The following is a 26201-nucleotide window of genomic DNA, read 5'->3' as shown; positions in this document are numbered from 1 at the left end:
TTCTGAAGGTGCTGGCATGCAGCAGGCAAAGTTTTCTGCAATGTGATCCTCATGAATGAAAGCAGGGCTGTTTCAGCACACAGCTAGATAGAATTTTTTAATTTGATTTTGTTTGAAACTGATGTTATGCCTTGCATTCATGTAACTTATCACACCAAGGGTAAGACTGCTTACCCTTGGTGTGATAAGAGCCAAAGAGCAGAAATAATTAACATGCTCTGCTGTTTGCCAGGAGACCCAGGCAGACATGTGATGAGATGGGTCACTTACCTACACTGCAAGTGAGGAAAGGTCATGAGTGCCTTTCCTCCCACAGGACTCTGAATGAAGAAAATTAAGGTGTCCTGTGAGGAGTGAAGGCAATATTTCCGTCTTGTTGCAGTCATGTTATTGGAAATCTCTTGATTACAGTAAGAGAGGAGGCTGCTTTTTTTCCTCTTTGAAAGCTAATTGTTTTAACAAGCAGAGTGGCAGAATGTCCTCACTGGAAGGATGCTATTGATGCTCCTCTGCTATTATCTGCTGGCTGCTGAGTAATTATTTGAATTCAGGAAATGAAGCACACCCTTCAGTTATATCTCCAGTAACAAGCCCTTGATGTACAAAAGGGGCCTCTTGTGAAACTGTTGTCATTGTCAAGAGGAGAGAAATTGTTCTATTCAATAATGAAAGAATTGCTGTCCACTTCAGATTAGAGGTAATTAATGAAACAGACTGCTGTGCTGTGTGGAGTCGCTTGGAGAGAAGAAACTTGTCAGAAAACTCTCCAGAAGGGCAGTGCAAACATCAGCTCTGATTCCTCTCTTAGTCTGCAGGGTGCCTGAGCAGCAATTTGTCCTCACCTGCAGTACAGGTGAGAGGACACTCCATGCTGTGGCTCCAGGGTGTCACCATTGCATGGTGCATCCTGGTAGGGTGTGAATCTCATATTTACAGCCACTCTTGACAAGGGAGCTGCTGAGTTTTGTGCACTGCAGTTGCTGGTGCATTTACAGGAATTTTCTCGCTCTTTGGAGACCAGGACAGTAACTGAGAATTCTATTTCCTGTAACAGATGAAATTTTCTTTTATTAATTATTCTGGTCTACTGAATAGACTGAATTATTAATACTGAATTATTCTGGTCTACTCTAGAACTGAGAGACATTTGTGATTACTGATTTCAGCTCTTGCAGATTTCAAAGACTTCTGAAGGGAAGGGGTTTAGGATATGGGTTTTACTGATTAGACTTCCAGCTTAACAGTCTGGGAGGAAGGAAAACTTGTTGAGAAACTGTAATTTTGTTTATGCACAAACAATCTGTCTTGGTTCTTCCTCTTGAAATATGGAAAAATGTGATAGGCACGAGCAGATCTGTCAAATCTTGTTTCCCCCCACAGTCCTAGGCTTGGTAACAACCACTGAACTCATACATTAGAATTAATCACTGATTTATGTGAAAATAAACAGTGCTGCCTGAGCAAACATGTCCTGCTTGGCCCTGCACAATGAATCAACCAGATACTGTTCTCTGGAATAACTCATGCACATAGAGATAGGTAAACAGCTTGTCCACATTTACACTCCAAAGCATGCCAAGGCAGAGGATGAAGAAATATTTTCCTGTTTTTCAGGGTGAATACTTCTCAGCTTTCAAGCAGGCTTCCCGTCGTGAGGATGACATTGCTATTGTCACCTGTGGGTTGAGAGTGCAGTTCCAAGATGGCACAAGCCGAGTGGAGGAGATAAAACTAAGTTATGGAGGAATGGCTCCTACCACTGTCCTGGCACTAAAAACTTGCAAGGAACTCACTGGCAGGTAGGAATTTATCTGTGATAAAGATTGTCTAATGGAACAGTGTGGATTTTTACAGAGCAGTTTAAATATCTAAAACTTCCTAAATCCTCTCTAAAAGTACATCAAAAGAGAAAGGGGAAGAAGTATAGTTATGCTTCTGCAGCAGTGTGTTTTGTGTAATGCCTTGCTTCCTCCAGTATGCCTTACCCTCAAAGATCCATGCCATTCCCTCATTCAGAGAGACATTTTCTTTCCAAATTCACTCATCAGTTGAAGTGGACAGCAGCTGGATGTGTTCATGACCTACAAAACTGGGTTTGTTTCAAATTGGACAGAAAAGTCAGGGGTTTTATCATGCAATAGCTTTGCCATATCTCTAGGGGAGTAACATGAGCCCAAGATGACAGCAAAGCACACACATGTGCTATGACCAGATAGAACTTACGCTGTTGCTTGACATCTCATGAGAACAGCATGAAGCTGTGTCAGGGGGTGTTTAGGGTGTTTAGTTTGGATATCAGGGGAAAAGTTTCTTCACCCAGAGGGTGGTTGGGCACTGGAACAGGTTCCCCAGGGCAGTGGTCACAAGCCTGTGACAGAGTTGAAGAAGCATTTGGTGGTCACAAGCCTGACAGCTGAAGAAGCATTTGGACAACAATCTCAGGCACACGCTGTGACCCTTGGGCTGTTCTGTGCAAGGCCAGGAGCTGGACTTGGTGATCCTGATGGGCTCCTTCCAGTTCAGCATATTCTGTGTCACAAGAGTTAGTCTGCCCTGGTGAATTTAGATCTGAACAAGGTCTCTGTGTCCCCTCTGTTCCCTTGCAGGGACTGGAATGAGAAGCTGCTGCAGGATGCCTGTCGCCTGCTGTCGAGTGAGATGGATCTGTCTCCTTCTGCTCCCGGGGGCATGGTGGATTTCCGACGCACGCTTACCCTCAGCTTCTTCTTCAAGTTCTACCTGACAGTCCTTCAGAAACTGAGCAAGAGTGGCACTGTGAGTGCTCCTTGGGAAGGCAGATTTGGGGAAGGAGAACCTCTTTGTTCCTTGGGGAAGGCACAGGGAGAGTTCAGATTTGAGCAGAGTTCCACCTGATAACAAAATCCATGCTGCAATAGCTCCAGAGCTCCCCACTTGCTTCCTCATGGCACCCTCACCTTGTGGTTCACAGGATGATTCCTGGACTTCTCCTATTTGCAGCATTACAAGTGGCTCTGTGGTTGTTCTTGGCACAGAGCCAGTCTCATTCACCTTTAACTCGGTAGATTATGGATTACCTTAAGTGGGAGATGGAGAATGGAAAATATCCTGAGCTACTAGGGAATGTGAGAAAGGAGTTGGAAAGGAAGGTGATTTTCTTTAATATGTCTCTGGCAGAAAACTGTGTGTGAGCCTGTCCCCTCAAACTACGTCAGTGCTACAGAGCTGTTTCACAAAGATCCCATTGCAAATGCCCAGCTCTTCCAAGTAAGTAGCAGCTTTCCCAAGTAAGTAGCAGTGTCAGCATGACATAAATGCAGGCTTTTCTGTAGCTCAAACTCTGCTTCTTATCTTCTTGTCTCCCTAAGTATGGTCATCGCATAAACTTTGATAATGCCATGCATGAAGCTTGTATTTGGGTCTCAATCCTTTCCTTACTTTAGGATACAATAAAAATGGTTTTTTCTCCTGTACCCAGCTCTATATCCAAACTGAAATTCCCTTTCAGCTTTCCCCAGTTATAGCCTGCCTTTCTTGGATCTCTCAGGCTTCACACTTGGGATGTATCTTCTTTCTTATTTCTGTTAGTGACCTATTCTCTTCAGCTTTGAGAGTAGAGTCCAGTTTCAGAACTTGAACTTTCTTATGCAAGATGTGAAATCAAACCCCAAACTATTTTCACTTCATTCCCTACAGCTCCCCTCTGTGTAGCCACATCTTGTGGTATCTTGTTTACCTTCTTTCACACAGGACTGAGCTCCCATCCCATTCCCCATTCTCTAGAATGTCTCACAGTGCTCTTTGTTCTCCCATCAATGCTTCCATCCCCTTCCACCCAAGCCAGCAGCAGCTAGCCATGTGTTTTACTCCAGGAAGTGCCCAAGGGGCAGGCTGTGGAAGATATGGTGGGCAGGCCTCTGGTGCACGTTTCAGCAGCCAAACAAGCCAGTGGAGAAGCTGTGTACTGCGATGACATCCCGCACTACGAGAACGAGCTGTACCTGACGCTGGTGACCAGCACTAAGGCCCACGCCAAGATCCTGTAAGTGTTGCTTCTCCGTTCCAAATGTTGGAAGCATCCGGTGCCTGGTGGCTTGGAAAACATCAATCTGTCAGGGTGTGGGTGAGGGAGAGGTTTTGCTGAGGTGGGAGCTCCAGTTCTTTGCACATTGTTACACAGAGGCGAGCTGTGTGTGTGTGACAGCTGCCTTGCAAGTCTGCCTCAGTGGGAATGTGAGGGAACCAACACCAAACTTTGGGCTTAGCTGAAGCACAAAAGCCCTCAGCCTAGGCCAAACTTTTTGCATTTCCCATCTCTTAGGCATGTAGGATTAAAAAGGAGCAGGGTAGGAGAGCACCACAGAGGTTGGGATGTCATTTTAATCACTAACTGGAGCATGCAGCTTGATGATTCTCCTTCCGTCTGCCTGAAAAATTAGGTTGTAAGATGCAATTCTACCAGCTCTCCTGCTGGTGAGTCAGCTGTGGGCACTGGGTTTTGCCTGCCCTGGCTCTGATCAAGCCCTGTGCACAAAAGTAATTTTTGAATTTGCATCAGTTGTGAGGTATAGCTCTGTTTGTGCTTGGCTGTAGCAAGGTGGACAGGTCAGTATTTGGAAATGCAGCTGTCTCAGAAAACATCTTGTCCACCCAGGGCCTGACTGGTACCTAATTTATAACAATAGCGAATAACCAACTCCTAAAGGCCAATCCTGGCAGGTAATGCCATCTACATTCTCATATGAATTTTAATGCTGTCATATTGCAGGACTGGCTGCCCCCACAAACCCTGATTTTGTTTATATGGTGGTGGCTCTGCAGTCTCTCTTCTGCCCTCAGCTGCTTTGATGTGGGACACTCTGTGTTACACTGGCTCGTGTCACCCTCAACAGCCCATAAATGTGCGGTGCATTCCTTAGGCAATACTTCCTGCCTAGTTAGGCTTCCTGTGCAGAGCTTTCCCATTGTGGCATGGGCAGCATGGTGGTCAGGGATGCACAGATGTAGTAATTGACTCCCAGGTTATGAAAGAAACTGCTCTGTTCATCACAGTTAATTTTTAGGTGTTGCAATGTGCAATGCAGACACTTAAGTGGTGTTACTACCACCAGGGCAGATGGGGAGATAGAGAAGGCATCCCATCCATGCTTGTGACCACAACATGCAGTGTTCTCCAGAAGTTCCTGTACACATTCTCTTGCATTCATGTTTTGTACACATATTTCAGGCTGGGAGCCTGTAGCATTCTGTGGAGGAATATTTAATCAGGGAACAAAAGTATCAACCTATGATTTTGGCAGAGTCAAAATATTGACTCTGAAAACTTCCACTTCATCCTAGTCAGATTTTGAGCACCAAGTGTAAATCAGACACCAGCTGCCTCTGCATTTGTAACGAAGGGAAATGTTAGGGGGCTGTTTCTGAGCTACTGCTGCAGAAACACAGGAAAGAGAGCTTTCCAAAGAAAAATAGCATTTTGAGTTCCTGCTGTCTAGGGGTTCATGTGGGAAAGTTCATTCATACATTTAATGTCTTCTTTAAAACTCTCTGGCTCAGTGGGATGTATTAACAGCTGCTTTCAGGCACAGTTTATATCAAAGTTTTAGGAATCTAAACAAGTTGCTGAAAAAATTGCAGCAATTTACAGAAGGCAATAAATCATCCAGTCAGCAAAATCAAAGCCACAGCACTTCTATTCACAACTGTTTCTCTGTAAAGCCAATGTACAGAATATTGCAAAAGGATCCTGAAAGTCTTTTGTAATATATTTTTACGAAGTTCTCAATGTAAAAATTAAATTATATTGCCCTTTTTTAGTTATTTTGTCACTGAGTTTTAAATCTATATGTGATTGAAGCAGACAAGTATTTTGGTTAGATACTTTTGCTGATTACCAAAGAAAGCCTTTCATGAAAGTTTTTGTCTTTTTGACCATCACTCCTTTTGCATCCTCTTAAAAACCCTAAAGCTTCCTTATGATTGATCCTCAATAATTTCTCCCTGACTCACCCATGGCAGATGATACATATCTGCACTAAAATTTCACATTTATCCATATTCTTGCCTTCATGGCAAGAATCATGGCATCTAAGAAGACAGTGGAGGCACAGCATCACTAACACAAGTTCAGATATGTCTTGGGGAAAAGATGTATGACATAGTCCAAAGAAGCAGGGTGCTGATCAGTCTCACAGTCAGGATTAACATTTTCATATAGATCCCAAATTATTTTAGTCTCATATGTTGTGCTGTCACAGTCTCACATGATATTCACGTGGCATAGCCAAACTCAAGGAAATCAGGCCTGAATTTGTATTGGAATCTCATAATTGCTTACACAAAGAAAAAATGAGAAATAACATTATCTCTCCTTCTCTCCTTAGTTCTATAGATGCATCTGAAGCTCAGAGTGTTCCTGGGTTTGTGTGTTTTGTCTCTGCCAAGGATGTTCCTGGCAGTAATGTCACTGGCATCGCTAATGATGAGACTGTCTTTGCTAAGGATGTGGTATGTAGCTAAAAGTAGCCTTTTTCAATCATGCTGCTCAGGATATAACATTTCTCATACTGTCCAGTCAAGTCCTCTACCTCATACAGAGATAATTCCAACTGCACTGGGGTCAATAGAAATCTTAGTGCCAAATTCAATAAGGCCCAAGTGCCTTTGCCCTGTGCCCCTCTCCTCTGTTATCTCCACAATTCTTCTCTAAGCTGCAGCCCCCTGGGACAGGCTCACTCACTCAGTTGCTGTCCAAATTTGCTTGTGATTATTTTCCCCAGGCTGATTTTTAATAGACTGGCCTGAACAAACTGCATAAAAGGAATAGATAAAGAGAATTATCATGAGTCTCTCCTCATTGCAAACACACACCCCAAGTGATGGTGGGTCCCAATGTCGCCTGTAGGTCACCTGTGTGGGTCACATCATCGGTGCAGTCCTTGCAGACACACAGGAACATTCCAGGAGAGCAGCTAAAGCTGTGAAGGTTAAGTATGAAGAGCTACAACCTATTGTCACAATTCAGGTAAGATGGCTCAGTTCTGCATCTGCAGTTGGCTTGGGACCCCCTGCTCTCTAGTTCTGTTCTCACACATGTGGTTACTTAGCCCCACATTTTGTTTGTGTTTGTGGGTGCAAAAGGACACTGATAGAAGAAATAATTTGTGATTTTAAATATAAAGAAGGTACATCTTTGGTGCCCTGTTGATTTAGAGTACATTACCTTTTTCTGTGCTATTTAAAGCTGACACAAATAAACCAAGCTCAGGGAGTTAATATTGTGCTCAACAGAAAATTGTTTAAATAAAAAAGGTTACTGTGGTTTACATTCTTATCCACAGAAGCTTGCTTTTAATATTGTCTGGTCTGACCCTGCTGGCTTCATTGATATCCGTTCCCTCTTCATTCTCTCATTTATAACTAGAAGTAATAAGGTGTGAAAATGTCTTTTCTAGCTCTGTCACTGCACTGCTTCTCTGAGATTTCTGCAGACCACTTATCTAGTTTCTAAGCTGATTCAATTAATTTTCAGTTCACTCCCTGCTGTGAACTGTATGGCCACAGTCTTTAAGTGCCTTTTCTCAAAGCTGAAGAAATAAATATCAACAATGCATGATCATTTCATGCTTTTTTCACGAGAAAATTTGTTGATAAGATCTCCTTATGAGACAGTAAAAGCAAATGATATCTACACAGCATTCATTTCTAGAAATGAGAAAGAAAAATGTATGAAGCCATTTTTAGTGGAGAAACTAGAAACAGGATTCTAAGGAAATGTTTTTAATAGTCAATATTTCATACCATGTATTTTGTAATGAATTTTACATGAAACTGTATTCATGTAAATAGAAAAAGTCTCGTGCAGGCATTGGTACTGTCATGTGAGGACAGAGATTTGGGGTTGTTTGGGTGATTTGTAGATTAACAAACAATGGGTGAGACCTTTGCCTTTTCTGAGGCTTCTAGTTGTTCATTCACCCAGGGAACATGAGAGTGGAGCCAAAAACGTGCTGGTGGTTTTTTTGGTTTTGTTGCTTGATGTTTGGTGGGGGTTGTTTTCATTATGGAAAGCTTCAGTTTTAGCAAAAGGAAAATGCCTTTGTTAGTCTTCCCTTATATACTTCCCTGTATATTACCTCAGAGTGAGCTACTTCTGCACTTCTGATCTAAGAGGTTTCATTTTCTCTTTCTCTTTTATTTCTCCTTTCTTTTTTTTCTTTTCTTTTTTTTTTCAATCCTTTCTCCCACCCTATGGGCTACAGATAAGAGTTAATATAAGTTGTAAGTTATTAAATTATAGCTCTTGTGGTTACAGGCCTGGAGGTTCTGGGTCCTCAATGTAAAACAAGTCACAAGGAGTACCTTAAGATTGTCCAATTATGGTGGTATTGGCTGTGAAATTGCTTTGCTGCCAAAAGTTATTTTGTATTGCTTTTAGTCAAGTCTCTTGGCTACTACCACAGAAAGTGTCTGATAAGTTCTTGTGCTTTTTATCTTGGATATTTCTTCTTCAGTTAGAGGAAGGTTTGATTTCATTCCACTTAGACAAAAAATGTCATTGTGTCTTTGTTTCCTAGGAAGCGATTGAGAAAAAGTCTTTCTTTAAGGATATAAAGAGGATTAATAAGGGAGATGTGAAGAAAGGATTTGAAGAATCTGATCACATTTTGGAGGGTGAGAATAAGCATTAATAACTCTTTTAAAATAGTATAGTTTGTGACAAAAGTCAAGCCATCAGCCTCCTTTTTTTTTATGTGATACTGGGAGTAGGATTTGAAGAACTAAATTAATTTCATATAAAGTTTCAGACTGATATACAAATGTTATTGTTTCAAACAGACCTGGATGCTGCCAGCTGTGCCCCCAGAAAACACTTTTTTTCAATCAAAGCACACATTTTTCTTGAGCAAATATTCTACTAATTTTTTTTTTTTCTTTTCTGAAATTTTTCCCTGTCCTGACATAATCTGGTCTAAATCTTATAGACAGCCAATTTCCTTTAATCTGATGTATGGCTGTATCTTAGACAAATGGGCCACAATGAACAGATCAGGGCCATGGCTGAGAAAGGAGGCTGTTTCTGACATTTAATTGTGTGTAGCATGACTGGAAATTGTACCCTCAGCACTGCCAGGTAAGATACCCTGGGAAAGAGCCACATGCAGTGATAGAAAACTGATTCCCAGTTAGATCATCTTGAGGCATTTTGGGTTCCTATTTTTGTTCTCCAGTTTCAAAGTCTGTAACCTTGTATTTTATCTACTCAGCTAGACTATACTTGATTTATTTTTATTCTTATCTCAGTGGTGTTATTGAGGCAGCCTTGAAAGGCACCAAATTCTGCATCTTCAGAGAAGCTGGATCAATGGTGTGCAGACTTATTTTTGAAATGCCAGCCACTTGTGTTTTATAACTAAGATTGATAGAAAGTGGAAAGGAAGCATGTATGGAATTTTTATTGTGTTTTGTTGTTTTGTTTTCTTTTTTGTTGTTTTTTAAACATTGAACCAGAAATGCCAGTTTTAGAGCTAGTGATATCCAGTGCTGGGCAAAGCAAAGGGTTGTCACTTAACACATGTACAGAAGGCAGTAGATTGAAGACAACATGTGATGGATGACACCTTATAACAACAGGGATGCCCTTTCTGTGGGGCATTTATTTCAATTTTCTAGGAGAGATGTACCTTGGTGGTCAGGAGCATTTCTACCTGGAAACTCACTGTACTTTGGCTGTGCCAAAGGGAGAAGATGGTGAGATGGAACTCTTTGTGTCAACCCAAAACCCAATGAAGACACAGGTACTTCTCATTAACCTGGTGCCTAAAAGGCACTTGTTTCTCAGTTTCAGACTAGATGAATGGTTGTTTTATAGTTGTTCTTTTATTCTTCAATTAAAAACCACATAGGCTTAGAGTTGGGTATGGGATCTGAAGCCCTTACCCATCCTGCTGGAGTCCTGAATCTCCTTCCAGGTGACAGAGATATTTCTGTGGGCAACACATCTTTGTTAGGAGGGATTACATGCTTAGCCCTTTCTGGGGAGGGTCCCAGCTGCTCAGAACACACGAGGCTTGAATGACACCTCAGAAAGAGAGGTGGTGAAACCACTGGCTGTGCACCAGCTCTCCCATTCCATGAGATTGGCTGCTGGCACCATGGGGTGCCCTTGGCCTGTTTACTGGCCCACCAAGACTGTTCAAAGGCCTCTCAATGCAGTGAGGGTGGTATGGATGTCAAAGCCTGTGCTAAATGAGAGCTGTGTCTTGGTTACCTCATCTTGTGCCAGTCTTTTCCTGAATCTGACCCTGTGTGCTGCAGCACTGTGCCTTTCCCCCTCAGAGATCAAATGCTGGGCTTATTGGCTCCAATTCCATCAAATCCAATATTTGCACTGTTTAAATGGTTTCAGGAAGGCAATGTATTGGCATTCTGTTCTAAACACCAGCTGAGCTCCCTATATGTCCTGCTGTTTCGTTTTTCTTTAGGAGTTTGCTGCTAATGCACTGGGAGTGCCTTCAAATCGGGTTGTGGTTCGAGTGAAAAGAATGGGAGGAGGATTTGGAGGAAAAGAGACTAGGAGCACTATTTTAACATCTGTAGTGGCTGTTGCAGCCTTCAAGTAAGTTTGGGTGTGGGTGAAGAGGGATTTTTTTCCTTCAGACTGTCCCAGGCTGCCTCTTTCTGGAGCACCATTTCTTCTGGAGCACTTTCAATACTCTGCATGTCTTCTTTACTCCTTTGGTGCTCTCTGAAAACTCTTGTATCTCAAATTATTTGCCTTTCCCCCTCACTTCACCCCAAACCATTTCAAAATCCAGCACCAGCCATGGGGTTTTTTTTGTTTAATAGAGGTATGAGAATCTGTTCTTTGTTCAAAACTCTACTACACCAGGCTTGCATCATTATATGCCTGGTCTTCTGCAAACTCCCTCCTGGGATTTTTCCCTAGGAATGGTGGCAGGCCTTGGAACCCACACTTTTCAAACCCTTAAAAGGTCAGGGAATTAACCTAGGTTGCAACCATTTGTAAAGAGTAGATTGGAAATGTGCTCCTGGTTTCTAGAGTGTTGCTGTGGTCTCATGTTTAACTGTGCAGGTTTTGGGTGGACATGGCCTCTGAGGTGACATTTCTGCCCTGCCTGTACCCTGCCCTTCCCAGTGCTGGCAGAACTGGAGGGATCTTGCACCACAGCAGCAGTTTGATACAATACCTTTGGATGAGGACAGGCAAAATGAAACTCTGGTTTTAAATTGACTTTATTTTTTTCTGTTCTGAGCAAACAATCTGCTTTCTCTAATTAATCAGTAATACATTTGCATCCTTTTCTTCTCTTTATCTCTGCCAGCCAAACCACTGTTTGACATCCTGGAGGCTACAAAACAACATATATGACATTTGCTAGATACTGGTACAACCTGAAGACAGGCAGTTGAAAGGCAAAGTTGTTAGAAAATTAAGAATCGCTCCTACTCTCCCCCTTGTTTTCCTCCTTGATAATAAATAAGCAAATAAGAAACAAGGTCAAATTGAAGGCTAGTTAGTGCTTTGCATTATTATATAATTCCTGTGGCATTGTCTTTTTCAAAGCCAAAAGAGTGCCTTGAGAAATAGTCTGGAAAACAGTGATTGCTTAGTTATTAGCATCTATCTCTAAAAGAAATTATCCTTTTTTAATACAAGAGTCTTTGCAAGAGTTTTCACAAACAGGTCTCAACTTTGGAGATGTTTTTTTTTTTACTCAGTCTTGCCATATTCTTAAGAGCAAGACACATGAACGAAGCAGTTTACCCTTAACTGTTCATTGCCACCCTGGAAAGACAAAGAGAAGAGCCTTGTTCTTCAGGAACAAGTTCTGCTTTGCCTAAAAACCCGTGTTCTTTCCCAGAACTGGCCGTGCAGTGCGGTGCATGCTGGATCGAGACGAGGACATGCTGATCAGTGGTGGGAGGCACCCCTTCCTGGGGAGGTACAAGGTATGCACACACTTGGGGGAGGCCAGGTGGTCTCAGTGCTGTCCCCTGAGACGTCAGAGAGCAGTAAGATATTGTGAAAAAACGCTGCTATGGTTGTTTCACTGCTGATCTCCCCTGCTGCAAATGGGCCAGGTCAGATGGGCTGTAGCATTTTTCCTGTTAAAGTGCTGCAGAAGTTATTTTGGCTTGGATGGTTCCCTTCTTGTGACCTCAGCATAAATAACTCTGCTGTCCTTGCAGCCAAGACTTTGACCCTGCTGACAGTCATGTTTCTTTCAGAGGTTTTCCCATTCCTGTAAAGCATCCTTTACACAGCAATGTGCTTGGTTAACTTCCTTTCTACTTCAATCCCCCTCCAACTGCTGCTGCTTTTGAAAGCAAAAGCCTGTTGAGGAAATTGTGGCAGTGGTAAGTGGCCAGCACTTAATTTAGAAGAGTTCTCTTCAGCAAGATTGACACATGCATGAACCCTTTGCTGGGGAACTCCCTCAGCTGCTGGCTGTGCCTGCCCTGGGGACAGTCAGCCCTCTCTGCCTGTGTGAAAGCCATTCAGGTTTTGGAGGCAAGCATAAACCGGAGCATTTTGTTGAAAACTGATTACTGAGGAGTGACTCTCTTGACAGGTTGGCTTCATGAAGAATGGGAAAGTCAAGAGTCTGGAGGTGTCATACTACAGCAATGGGGGCAACTCTATAGACCTCTCTCATGGTGTAAGTAAAATTTTCTGATGGCTAATTAAGCAGAAGGTGTGTTTCTGTGCAACCTTCTGCTCTGCCTTCAGACAGCTGTTGCCTACAGCACTGCTAGCACATGCAGCTCTTTGACATGACTGAAAACAGATTTTGAAGGGCTTTTGGAGCTTCTACAAATGCTCTGTGAGCCAACTGACCTGTCTTGGCATGTGCCACATAATTCTTATGGATGCTGTAATAACTCGGATTGAGCAAAGGGGTCAAGAATGTTTGCTTTGCATTACAGAGGGCTGTGATGGAAATGTTGTTGCACAATGCAAGATGGCTGATAGATCCCCAGCTCTGGGCAAAGATAATTCCTTGGAGAAAGAAGCATCCCAGTCAATAGGTTGATCAGGGCAAGCTTGTAAAGGACTGGCTAAAGCCAACACTGTGTTCCCAAGCAGTAAGGACAAAAAATGGGCCCAAGTTCTGAGTTTGTTTCCAAGAAGTTTTGCACTGATGAGTAAAAACCTCTCCTTTCCTGTCATGTGAGTGATCAACTCAATAGCCTAGTGTCACACAGGTTTATTCTAGCTCACTTTCTCCAGTCCACCAAGTCTTTGATAATTCTCTGCAAAAGTTGATCCTTTTCAATAGGAAAGAAGTGCAGGAGCTCTCTACCTGGCTGGCAGTGTGGCTGGTGCTGGGCAGAGCAGAATGACAAGCAAGTGTCTTTGCATAAGCTGAGGGACTGGTTGAGAGCACATCTGTGTAATTGTCTTTTTGACTGTGTCTGAATCAGGCACATGCTCCATGTAGAGATAAGGTCTGGTTGTGTGTAATGTCCTCTCTATGCTGCTGCTGGAAGGGAAGTCTGAAAACACAAGCCAGAAGGAAGTTCTGGGCCTTTCCCAGTGTGGAGAATAAGTGGACAAATATCTCAAATCTTGCAGTTCAGTAGTTACTGAAAATGTTCATTTCATATGTTTGTCCCTCCTGACATAACCCAGCGCTGAGTCACTTTTCCAGTAACAGATTACTCAATATAGTGAAAAGAAAACTCTGCTTCTTCCTGACAGATAATGGCATTTACTGACAGTTTGAGTCAGCATGAGCCTGGGGCCAAAAAAGGACTTTGAAGCTCAATCTGTCCCAGAGCCATAGGAGTCAACAGAGGAGTGTGCTTATTGTTCAGGAGAACACTACCTGACATTCCATTGCACCTGGGAGGCAGTTCTGGCTGCACTTCAGTGCTCATCCAGCTCTGTTGACTGCAGCACTGCAGGGTGCTAGGGAAAATGCTGATTGTTGTAAATTAGCTTCTGGTCTGGTTTTAGCACTGGTGAGAAGTCTGACATCCAATTAATATGAAATGTGTCCACCTCCATTCCTTTTCTTCACCAGGTAATGGACAGAGCCCTGTTACACTTGGATAACTCCTACAACATCCCCAATGTCAGCAGCGTGGGCATCGTTTGCAAGACCAACTTGCCTTCCAACACAGCCTTCCGTGGCTTTGGAGGGCCCCAGGGAATGATGATTGCTGAGTGCTGGATGAGTGACCTGGCTCGGAAGTGTGGCCTGCCACCTGAGGAGGTACAGACCCACTGACACCTTCCAGGGGGTTCTGCCTTTGAACAAGCTCTGAGAACTGCAGCAGCCACACAAGATTTTTAAGCAAAAGGACTTTTGCTTCATTTTTGTTGAGCTCCCAGCAGGATCTCAAACTTGTGTGACAGATACATTCTAGTATGGGTTATCTTCTGTTTAATTAAATTCCTTGGTAGCCTCAATTTTGTAACATCTGCTGTAAGGATGGATATTAAAAAGAAAAAAGTCCAAAGGCCCCAAGTACCTGAATCTTACTGACAATGTGCTTTAAGTCCCAATCTCTTGAAATTTCCAGCCTTAATGTCTTAGCTGATGTTGTCCCATAGACAGATATATGTTTGTTAATTATTTTACTCCTTGGCTCTTTCTACAAAGAGCCAAGGAGTAAAACCAGGAACCAACACCCTTTAGATCTCATCCCTCCTTGTCTGAAGCATTAAACTTGGCCTGTCCTTTCTGTGTCTCTTTGGGAAGGTGAGGAAGCTCAATCTCTACCACGAAGGAGACACAACTCATTTTAACCAAAAGCTGGAGGGATTTACTCTACGAAGATGCTGGGATGAATGTTTGTCCAGCTCCGGCTATCACGCCAGGAAGAAACTGATTGAGGAATTTAACAAGTAGGTGCCCTGGAGCTGTCCTGTCACTGGGAGCAACTGTTGCCTACTAACTTCTGAAGTTCTCTTAGCAATTTGAGTGATGTGAAGTCACACCTTATATTTGCAGACTGTCTTCTAAATATTTCCCCTTTTGAAATCCCTTTATGGTCACTGCCAGAGGAAAAGTCTGTCAGTGAGCTGGTAGCACAAATGGGGCCAGAATCAGACCTAGCATGATGTGATTTTCTAAGTGAACTGTTGCAAAGAAGAGGGGGTCTGTTAAGTCCAGCTAAGATCTTCACATGACTGTCAAGGCAATCTGTTTATGCTTTCCTCTGCCTCAAAGACTTTTTTAGTTGGCTTGTATATACAACTGAACAGTTGATAGTATGGACAGCTGTTTCTATAATGCTTGCAGAAAGCATCTTCAGTTGCAATTTCCTCTTGTTGGAACACACAAAGAAAGCCTTTAATACAAATTAGTGATGGACTCAGTCTTTATCACAGTTAGGTGTTTAATTTACATTTGATGCACAGTCAGAGGGAAGCACAGTATTGATTCATGATAAAAGGCTCATGGGTATACAAATAATGTTCTTTCCTTGCAGGCAGAACCGCTGGAAAAAGAGAGGGATAAGCATCATTCCTACCAAATTTGGCATCAGTTTCACTGTCCCATTCCTGAACCAGGTCTGTAAATGTCATTTGCACTTTTACTAGAGAATTGGATTTATGCTATCTCCCCCAGGCCTTCCTCCATTTGCACCAAACTGGAGCTTCTTGAAGTAGTAAATTAGTTAAAAAAGAGCAACACATTTTTCAAACCAAAATGAGCACCACAACAGTTTCCAGTTTATGCTGTCCAAAAGACACAGCAATACAGCTGCATTTCCATGGTATTGTGTTAGGTTGATTTTCCTGCCTTTCTCAATAGTAGAAACACTGCTCCTGTGTTTGAGCTGATTTGATGGACTGTCCGTGGTGTTGGAAATTTGAGGTGAAGGGTGCATCTGCATTTCACAGGAGCAGGATTGGATTACTTCACCTGCTTTCTGAGCTGAAAATACTGACTGGTGTTTGTTATGTCACTTGAACATAACAAACATAAGTGAGTTGGTGAGACTAAGCAAAACTCACCTCAAGTGTAAACAAGTGGCTTTAGTTGCACCAAAGAACAACCTTTGTCTAATTCTGAATTATCTCTGTAGCCTGCTAAGTACTCCACTAGTTAATTTATGATTAATGTTCCTGTTGTAGGCTGGAGCTCTGGTCCATGTGTATACAGATGGCTCTGTGTTACTCACACATGGTGGGACTGAGATGGGTCAAGGACTTCACACCAAAATGATTCAGGTAATAATGAGTTTGGGCTTAACTGAATAAGATATCTTTTCAGGACAATTACACTCTCCCTACAGCATTGCCTCAGGCACCTTGACACTTCCTCCCAGAGAGTAACAAATCAGGACTGATTCATCTTCATTGATTCAGCAGCAGTGCTAGATTTCCAGGGTATTATCACAACTAAGTATTAGAATTAGATTCTTCATCATCTTAAATCTCATTATCTAAATAATGCAGGTCATGTTTACAGTTTAACTACTCTGGCAATTTCAGTTAATCTCATAAAGGTACATTTTCTATCCATTTCATATAAAAATTAGTTGTATTGAAAACATATATATCTGCAGATGCTAGTGCTCTTGTAGTTAAAAAGGCTTAAGGGAGCATAATTCCTTTAGCAGGAAAATGACAGGAAAAAATCTCATAAGGCTTTTGATCTTCTGGTTTTTTTTAAACTTTTGAGAGAAGAATTTAGTCTTATAATAGTGAAGTGAATGTCTGTCATTGTGGCAAAAGTGTATGTGCACACACACATTGTCTGTGAAATTAAAATATAACAATGTCTTGGCCAGTTCTCAGTCATTGGAACAACTCAGTCTACAGGAAAAATAAAGTTTATGGTGGGAGAGGATAGAGGTTGCAGTGGGTCCTGGCAGTGCCAGCAATGACTGCCAATGCTCATGGATAAGAAGTGCTGCTTACCAATTGTTTACCTTTGCTTCACAGGTCGCTAGCAGGGCCCTGGGAGTCCCCACCTCCAAAATTTACATCAGTGAGACCAGCACAAACACTGTCCCAAACACCTCCCCGACAGCCGCCTCAGTCAGCGCCGACATCAATGGAATGGCCGTCTATGTACGGAAGCTGAGTTATTTAAAGCACTGGGTTACAAGGGAGGGCTCCAGGGCATGAAAAGCTGACCTGTATTTATCTGTTGCTACCTAAGGAAAACAAGGAAAATAATCATCAAAAGGCAGTTCCGGTGTGAGGATGTCTCATAACATTAGCTGGTATAGCTAGCAGTGGCATTACATTGACAATTACTATATTTTTCAAGTTATTTGAAACTCTCCTTCAGTCCTGTGGTAGCTCTAAAAATAGAGTATTTGGGATTGCTGAGAATGCATCCATTTAAATAGCCAGCTTCAAAGTAATTAATACAGCCTTATCTATAACAAATGTGTTTTGCTGCATGTGTTAATAGCAAATGGTTTGAGAGCTGTGCTGCACAAGCTCTAAGTGTTGATCAGCTCAGAGCAAATGTTCTGCTGTAGCAATGGCATGGTCGTGGCTGTCTGCCATGGTGGAGTTACCAATGCATATATTTGCTGGCTATGTGGTTTTTCTATTTCAAAACAAGAATTTAGTACTGGTCATTCTCAGTTTAAAAGACAAGGGGAAGTGAAACCTGCAAAGTAAAATAATCAGGCTGTTTTTATTCTCTGCACAGCTTATCTGTGTAGGTTGAATTTTGGGAAGAAATTTTTTGTTCTTTCAGTGTTAAAGGATCATCTTGTAAGCTATGCTGAGCTGTCCTGTACAGATGGGGTACAGACAAAGTTAATGTATAAATGAGCAGACTTCTTATATTTGTGTCATGGTCCACAAAGTTCTGAATTCTGTGCTGAATTTGGGATTCCTTTCTGGTATCAGCACAGCCAATTTCCTTTAAAATCCTTTTCAGACAACATTTCTTCCTATGTAGCAAGACATCCATTAGTGAACTTTGTTCCTTTTTATGATTTGCCAAAGTCCTAAAGGCAATATTGATTTAAATACAAGGTTCTTTGAAACTCTTAGAGGGCTCTTAATACCATAAGCTGGCTATTCAAATCTTAAACTATTTCTTCTCACTCTCTTTGTTTCTAGAACGCGTGTCAGACTATCCTAAAAAGACTTGAGCCAATCAAGCAGTCTAATCCCAAAGGATCCTGGGAAGACTGGGTAAGCTGTTTGTGTCTGTCATGAGACAAGTGGACATTGTCAGAGATTGTTTTAATTGGCAAACCATGTGTGCAGGTGTCCTCCAGGCCTTCTGCATCTTGCTAGCATAGATTTGAGCAAAGACAATGAAACACAAACCTGGCACAGATTTCCAAGTAATTAAAACTTACAAGAGGTCATCCCCAAGATGTCAATTATTACTTTAATCCTGAGATTTCTCCAAATTTTGGGGCCTGCCTACAATAAACTTCATCAGACAAAAGTCTTGAGTGGTTATCTTTATAGTCAGACTACAGTCTTGGACAAAAGGAAACCTGATTTTTAATGAAGGGATTCTGTAGCATAGACAGCTCTTGTTGAGCTCCCATTCAGCCCCTATAGTGCTCCTTGTCTGCAATATTTCTTTCTTCTCAATGAGAAGAGATGGATGGGCTGTAAGACTCTTTTCAGACTGAAGCTGTGCTCTCCATCCGAGGCGTTTTGACTTTGGAAGTCAGGGTAGAATTTCCCTCACTAGTCAAGATGACCTGTCAATTTTACCTTTGTCCCTGAGGTTAAAAGTCTAACTTGTAGCTGAGAGACAAACAAACACCAGCAGCTCTCATCCTCTGCCAGTGATTCAAGTTCTGCCCTTGGCAGCTGCTGACGGGGTGTTTGGGGAGGCAGCTGCAATCATGATGTTTGGCAGTGCTGGAGCAGGGTAGTGTCACAGCTGTCTGTCACTGGACATTTGCTGTTTGAGGCCTCCTGGAAATGTTTTTGTGCAGTTATTTTGAATAGCCTGGTTGTACATTTTATTGTTTTCAAACTCTTGTTCACGTTGCCAGATTAAAACCGCCTATGAGAGCTGTGTCAGCCTGTCAGCCACGGGGTTTTATAGGTGAGTGAAAATTCACACTGCAGAGGCACTGACTCGAGTGCATGGATTGCATCCATGGAAATTCTGGGAAGATTTACAGCCCCCAAGCCCCTGTAACTGCTCTAAATTAAAGCTGCATTCCCTTTCCTACCTACAAGTGATAAGCTGAGGTTAACAGTCTCTTGGCTGGGGAGAATTGATTCCCGATGGAACACAGCTCTGAGAGCAAGTAAATCTGACTTCATTCCAGCTGACCTTGGTCTGAAGAGGCATAAATGAAATCAGAGCTTTGCCTGGGGCTCTGCTCTGTGTCAGCCCTGTGGGCCTGGTTTTGCACTAGAACTGCCATGCAGGATAAGAGGGAACAGGAGTTGTCCTTGAGGAAAATCTCTTGTGGCATGAGCAGATACCAGTGTTTCCAGCAGTGTTCTCCCACTTCAGGCTCTTGCTGGAAGCTGTGTAGTTCTGAAATGAGGCACTTCTCTTAGTCACCTTTACTGCTGGAGGAAAGCAGAAATCCATCATCTTTAAGGCAGAGGGGTTGACATAAATAAATAAGCATAGTGTTGAGAGGAACATATTTAGGGCTAAAATACACTGTGTTAGTTCCTTTTGCATCCCTGAAACGTATTTTTTCTCTTAACCAAGTGACTTGTCAGCATTTTAATAAAACAGTTTTCAGATAAAGTGTAAGTAGTCAAATTTGCCATTAACTGTGCTTAAAATCAGTTCTAAGCTTAATAGAGTTTCTGCTTCAGCTTAACGACATTCTGAAGTTTAATGGCCTTAAAGAAACATTCAACTGCACTCTAAAAGCAAAGGAATTTCCACTGGATTGGTAAATAATAGCCATCACAAACCCTGAGAATTATGGGCAAATAAAGATGGCTAAAACAGTTTGATGTTTTCAATCAGGTTTTGGAATACAGAGTAGATTAAGCAGATTTCTCTTTATAGTTGTTTACACTTTTAATTTCTGCATGGGATTGACAGAAGGAATGAAACAAAAGTGTATAAGGATTTTGATAAGCAGCAATGTAGTTGTATTTGGGTTTTTTTCATGACATTAAATGTGGTTTTGTTTCTCTTTGTATCAAGAATTCCTGAAGTTGGCTACAACTTTGAAAAGAATGAAGGGAAACCATTCTCCTACTTCAGTTACGGAGTTGCCTGCTCTGAGGTTGAGATAGATTGCCTGACAGGTGACCACAAGGTGAGGGGTCAGCAGTGAAACAGAACAAATACTGGGTGTCAGCCCATTCCTGGCTCTGCCATTGGTCTGGTGTGACCTTCAGCAAATTTCTTAACTCCTCTGTTCCACAGTGCACAATCCGTAAAGCATAATAAAACAATAATTATCTACCCTGTGGGGATTTGGGGCTTAATGAATGATTGCAAAAGTTATTGGATTTGCTTGAGTAAGAGATAGCAGCGCTGTGTTGGCACAAAAGTACAGAAACATCCTGGAATTGAGTTAATAATTAAAAATAACACTGATGACTTCTGGAAAGAAAAAAAGAAAGGAAAAAAAAAAGAGAAGAAAAAAATTAAATAATGATCTGACCTAGCTGGTTATGTTGAGCTACAGGCCACTGATGCCAGCATCTTGGAATTAATATTAACTGGGTCCACTGGACCTCTGGGGAAAACTGCAGTGAGTTCCTTTGAATTACTTTTGGGGTGACTCAGATTAAAAATCAGTATGAGAAATTCAGCTGAGATAAGATTATGTGGGATAGTGTTTGGATACTCTTCCTCACATGAGACCATGGTGAACCAGCTCCAGAGATCTGTGCTGATTTACCCTTCATTCCTGTTTTTAGAACATTCGCACAGACATTGTTATGGATGTTGGTACCAGTCTGAACCCAGCCATAGATATAGGACAGGTAAGTGAAAAGTATTGCTATTTCCATCATGTTAAGGCAGTCACACTGCTCTCAGGCTTTTCTATTTATTATCCCTCTCCGGGTTGTGCCTTTGCAAACACTCCCTTTTTAACCTGGCACAGAATTACATAGGGAAATATTCTGTTAAGGTTTGAGATTTTTGCCTTTTGGACAATAAGACTACAGGATATTGTTCAGTTACCACCCCATTGATGTTTTTCAGGCTAAATCCCACACCTGATATTTATATTCCTATCTGTCAATATTAAGTTTATTTAATTTAGTGAAAATTCTCCTGACTAAAGAGTTAGGGTGGCAGATTCTGTCCTCCAGCTGCTGCTGTGTAGAATTCTCAATAGGAAGTTGGACCAGTCACTTATCTTGCAAAGTCCTTGGGCAGGCACAAGATTACTTCAAAATTTTGTGCAGTAATAACCACACTATCTCTTAGCAGATAAAGGTAATAAACCAGGCTTGTTTGACAGACCAAGAAATGAATTGTTAGATGTATGCTTATCTAGCCATCTTAGCTCGCTGGCTAACTCTAGATGTTGATATGGTGTAACTCAATGAAACTGCTGCAGGATTTGGGATGACAGGACAGCATGAGTTGCAAAGCTCTGCTACAGCTAAAATAAAATTTCCTTGAAAGCGACATTTTTTTCTGAAAGATTTTTTTTTTTTGGAAGTGTCCAAGGGGAGAGAGGGATTTTCTGTCTTCGCAGCCTGTCGCTTTAGGTTTGGGAGTTGAGAGATGGGCTAAATGGAGCCTGTCAAAGGGGTCTTCAATTCCTGTGTCCTTCCATTGCTGCAGTGGATCTGGGGGCACAGGAGAGGATGTGGCATGAGTGCAGGAATGCAAGTACACAGAGATGGATCAATGAATGCTTGTGACTGCTCTGGCTGTCAGATACCCCAGTGGGCATAGAGAGCAGAGCTGCTTTGTGCAGGGTTGTTCAAGCACATCCTCTTCTCATAATATTTTTTCTCCTAAAATTTACAGTAGGAAAAATATGCAAAGTTTTTTAGTACTTAAATGGATATGGGAGTGTTTTTGGAGGTGTCTGTGCTGCTGACCTGATAATATGCAGCACTTAGGAAAGCATTTATACTGAAAAAGAAAGCGTAAAATAGTTTGTCTTTAGATGTTTTATCTTCAATCGTTTTAGTCTACATGTCCTTTGATATATCAGCAAGTTCAACTCATTCAATGCTCACCTGCCTGGGAAGAAATCAATACGTTATCATTGATTTTTTTTTTCTGTTGCTTCATCAGAAAATTCCTGTCCTGTGTTTACAGAAAAGCTGTTTGCATGTATTTGTAAATTGCTTCACATGCCAGGGAAATGCAGCCACATTTATGTGGGAACAGAGGAATTGTGCAAAGATTGTACCCAGCAGAAGGGACAAGGGTTTAGAGATAAAAAGTGGGATCTGAGTCAGGTGGGAAGAGTTGAAAACCCTGGTGGATGTCATCACTGTTTGTCCTTGTGCAGGGAAGAACAACAACAGAGACTGTAACCTTGTTTGGATGTGTTTGTAGATAGAAGGAGCCTTTGTCCAGGGCATTGGGCTCTTCACCATGGAGGAGCTGCGTTACTCTCCTGAAGGGAACTTGTATACTCGAGGGCCTGGCATGTACAAAATCCCAGCATTTGGAGACATCCCAACAGAATTCAATGTGTCCCTTCTCCGTGACTGCCCCAACAGCAAGGCAGTTTACTCATCCAAGGTACGCCTGTGAGGCCTGTGGGCCTCTTACTGCCCCATAACACTGTGAAGCTGAGTGGGATAAAGTCATGATCCTGTGTGTCTAAACAGTTCATCTCATCATGCTGTGGTTACTCTGAGGTCAGGATGTTTTTCTATTTCTTATCAGAAATGCCTGTACTGTCCTTTCTAGTTAGGAAGAAAGTAACCTGAACATTTCTGCCCTGATTGATTCTGATTTCTGATCTGATTCTGTCCTGTCCATAAGACAGAACTGAAGTGGCTTTGCTGTGTGAGAAAGCTTGTGTTTTCTTCCTGTTCCTTCTTTAAACGGACTGAGGGTTGATTTAGCTCAGTCTTTCTTCACTGTTCACACCTGGCACACTGGAGGCTGTTTTATCATGTTTCCTCAGTGAGCACATCTGGTAGACTGAGGTTCCCATCTGGAAGGCAAAGCCTCACTCTTGCTTGTGCTCTGTCTAGGCTGTGGGAGAGCCCCCTCTGTTCCTGTCTGCCTCAGTGTTTTATGCCATTAAAGATGCCATCTATGCAGCGAGGAAGGACTCTGGCCTGACGGAGGCGTTCAGGCTGGACAGCCCTGCCACCCCCGAGAGGATCCGCAATGCTTGTGTGGACATCTTCACCAAAATGGTAACAGCCCCTGCTCTCACAGTCAGTCCCTGGCCAGCCTGCCCACGGGGAGTGTGCCTGGAAGTCACAGGGCCCCAGGGCTGGGATTAGGGCAGGATGGGGAGGCTGTGTCCCTGCTCCAGCAGATGGTTTTGTTTCATGGGTGTTGTCCTTCGTTTGACGTGCCATCAGCTGAGAGCCAAATCCCCAGGCCAGCACTGCTAGGGCTCCCACTGCAGGAAGGGCTGCTGTACAGGATCTCTGAAGTTCAGTCCATTCCATTCTGCAAGTGTTGTGTGTGGAACAATGGCACTGGCTGCTTGTCCTGATGCTCCTGACTGTCATCTCTCAGAGAACCATCACATATGGTGAGGGCCACGGTGTGATTTAGTGGTATCCCTCAGCAAGGGAGAGGGAGAAAAGTGTTCTTTCAAATACTCCCTTCTTCTGGATGTTACAGCCACAGGAGTCTCCTTAGAGCTGTGGACTTGATCTGAAGGAGTGCAGGAGTTATCCCTGTCACTGGTTTCTCTGGGCTGCTCTGTCATAGTGTTGTCACAGGGCTCTGTAGTAGTCAACTATCAGGCTCCTAACAGAAATGCCCTGAGACAGGCACCTCTGTGTTTGGAAAAACTGGGATAGGAGCTCCTATCTTCACAAAGTCCCACCTGAAAAGCAGCATGGTGAGACATGCTGAACGTTGGACAGGACCCTCATTTGGTGCTAATTCAAATATTTTTTCTCTTTATAGTGCCCTTCTGCTGAGCCAGGGACCTTTAAGCCATGGTGTGTGCGTGTGTAAGAAGAAAGTTTGAGGAGCAAACTCTGCTGAAACTGAGCTTACATCAGAGGAACCACAAGGCAGTAGGACTATAATGGAGGAAAAAAACCAACCTGTGTTCATGTGGCTCACCCACTGATTCACGGAGCTTTCGCATTTAATTGTCCAATCATTATTTTCTCTATGAGAGGAAATTGCTGCCAGATTATAGCTGTGATATAAATTCAAATGAAGAGTAAGTTGAAGGTGATGTTATCCAGGTGTAATTGAAAAATCTTACAGATTTCATATAAAATTGCTGCAAGGATGCTTCTTACCAGCCAATGTGAAAGAGCAGGGTGGTTGTTTCTTTTTCCTGCTATAGGGAAAAGATGTATCACCTTGTGATGCTGTGCCAAGAAGGACTCAAATGTGTTGATGCCAGACACAGAGTCCTCTAGCTGAGATGGGGGAAGGTGTAAGAGGTGCTGAGGGCTGGACCCTGCTGTGTTCCCTTTGCACACAAAGCCAGCTGCATCCTAGAGGAAGATGAGCAGGACTTTTGGTGTTGGCTAATGAAGATCTTATCTGTGTAATAAAAGTGTTTCAGAGGAAAAGGCTAAAATGTGACCAGCAACTGATTTTACCCCAAGTTCAATGACTGTGGCTTTGTCTGCACCTGGGCTTTAATGAGATTTTAGTTCAAGTGCTGCCTTTGTCTTCTCTGATTAAAGATAAAAATGAAATATACCAAGAGTACTTCCAACAAGATGCTGCTTTGTTTGGCACAGACTTTTCCCATCCCACACCTCCACATCTCTTCCCATCCTTTAAATAGGAAAGGACATCAGAGACCTTGGAGTAACAGAGAAACTTGCCCATCGATGTTCCCAAGGTAATTTATACCAGCCTAAGCAAGGGGCACAAGGAGGTTGGGCACAGATTAGCTGGCTCTGGGTGCCCTCTAGGGTAAATCCCTTGCTGTCATGGCCTTGCCTTCTTTCCAAGAGATTTCTTAGTTTTGCTGAATGCAAGAGATGGATGCATTTTGCTACAGGAAGTGCTTGTCTGAAAACTCTGCTGGCTATGTGATGACCTGGTGTCATCTGGATTGAATATTTCTTTGTGTTGGATTTCGTGCTGGGCATCCCTCCTGACAGGTTTTGTCACTGTCAGATTCAACACTGGAGCACCATGTTATCTCTAGATGGTGTCAGCCACATGCTGTGCCTGCTTATCATTTGCAAACTTCTATCTGTTTTTCTGGCCTACTGCTTTATAAAAATGTCTTTTTTCTCTTTTTGCACTCCCAGGGCCATCAAAAAAGTATGGTGCAAGAGGATGTAACTCCTTATATAAAATTTTGCTCACATACAAACCTGTTAAAATTGGCCTTCATCTTAGGACTGGCCAATGCATGCTCAGTGTGAAATATTTTTTAAGCACTCCAGGGTGTGCTTGGAAAGGTGTAGATTTATTTCTCAACTCAAAATATTATGGATCTACCATCTAGAAGAAGGGAGTTGCAGGAAGTATTTTGTGCCTGTTGGGCTTGCTGTGTAATTGTTTTATTAATTGAAATATGTTAATTGGTGTTTCTTAAGCTCTGAGATACTGGGTAAGAACACAATTTTGTTTTCTCCTGAAAGTTGGTAACATGTAAGGAACCTCTTAGAGAAGAAAACTTGATAATTCATGTGCAAGAACAGCTATTGGAGCCTGTGTGTTCACATTCTTGGGTGTCCAGGAAGGGATGCAAATTACTAAATCTGTAAGGTAGATTGGTATCAGCTCTTTCTGTGAATTCCACCTCATGAGATTGCTGGACATGCTCCTTCAGACCAGGATGAGAAGAAATACAAAGGCATTGTGTGTTAAAGCAGAGCATGGAGACACAGGCAGAGTGGGATATCAAGGGGTTCCCAGTGTCATGCCAGGGGAAAGCTGCCAGTGTTCACAATAGGCCTGCTGCTTGTGATGGTGCTGGGAGATGTTGGGATGCCACTAGCAGGATGAATAAGTGCTCTTTCTCTCCCTGGTTTTGGAGTTTTCATCATTTCAGGAGGGGTTTGTGAGCGTCTCAGTCACAGTGACTGCCTGTCAGATTAATTTTTTTAAAATTTGATTTATCAAGTCTGTTTTGCTATTTGCTTTGTGAGTTAATTGGAAAGTATTTGCCAAGTTCTGTGTACATGCAGTGGTCAGAGCAGGCTGCTCAGAGCAGACCTG

General features: G+C 42.5%; 1 protein-coding gene across 6 annotated transcripts in view; it reads left to right on the top strand.

The window, feature by feature from the left end:
* The window catches only part of XDH (xanthine dehydrogenase), a 70369-nt gene extending 45772 nt beyond the window's left edge, over nucleotides 1-24597 (top strand). For all 6 annotated transcript variants that reach the window (XM_064415346.1, XM_064415347.1, XM_064415345.1 and 3 more), the window contains 23 exons: nucleotides 1615-1799; nucleotides 2607-2775; nucleotides 3157-3246; nucleotides 3852-4021; nucleotides 6363-6486; nucleotides 6884-7003; nucleotides 8556-8652; nucleotides 9652-9776; nucleotides 10464-10597; nucleotides 11865-11952; nucleotides 12576-12662; nucleotides 14031-14222; nucleotides 14712-14857; nucleotides 15445-15526; nucleotides 16094-16189; nucleotides 16907-17035; nucleotides 18050-18124; nucleotides 18952-19004; nucleotides 20082-20196; nucleotides 20807-20872; nucleotides 22416-22604; nucleotides 23066-23233; nucleotides 23964-24597. In XM_064415346.1, coding sequence (XP_064271416.1) covers nucleotides 1615-1799; nucleotides 2607-2775; nucleotides 3157-3246; nucleotides 3852-4021; nucleotides 6363-6486; nucleotides 6884-7003; nucleotides 8556-8652; nucleotides 9652-9776; nucleotides 10464-10597; nucleotides 11865-11952; nucleotides 12576-12662; nucleotides 14031-14222; nucleotides 14712-14857; nucleotides 15445-15526; nucleotides 16094-16189; nucleotides 16907-17035; nucleotides 18050-18124; nucleotides 18952-19004; nucleotides 20082-20196; nucleotides 20807-20872; nucleotides 22416-22604; nucleotides 23066-23233; nucleotides 23964-24014 — 2751 coding nt within the window. In that variant the 3' untranslated portion in view covers nucleotides 24015-24597. The remainder of the gene's footprint in view (nucleotides 1-1614; nucleotides 1800-2606; nucleotides 2776-3156; nucleotides 3247-3851; nucleotides 4022-6362; nucleotides 6487-6883; nucleotides 7004-8555; nucleotides 8653-9651; nucleotides 9777-10463; nucleotides 10598-11864; nucleotides 11953-12575; nucleotides 12663-14030; nucleotides 14223-14711; nucleotides 14858-15444; nucleotides 15527-16093; nucleotides 16190-16906; nucleotides 17036-18049; nucleotides 18125-18951; nucleotides 19005-20081; nucleotides 20197-20806; nucleotides 20873-22415; nucleotides 22605-23065; nucleotides 23234-23963) is intronic.
* The last annotated feature ends 1604 nt before the right edge of the window (nucleotides 24598-26201 follow it).

The sequence above is a fragment of the Passer domesticus genome, chromosome 3, assembly GCF_036417665.1.
Source record: "Passer domesticus isolate bPasDom1 chromosome 3, bPasDom1.hap1, whole genome shotgun sequence".
Lineage (NCBI taxonomy): Eukaryota > Metazoa > Chordata > Aves > Passeriformes > Passeridae > Passer > Passer domesticus.
The sequence above is the reverse complement of the archived record's forward strand: the minus strand, read 5'-3'. Positions and strand labels throughout refer to the sequence as shown.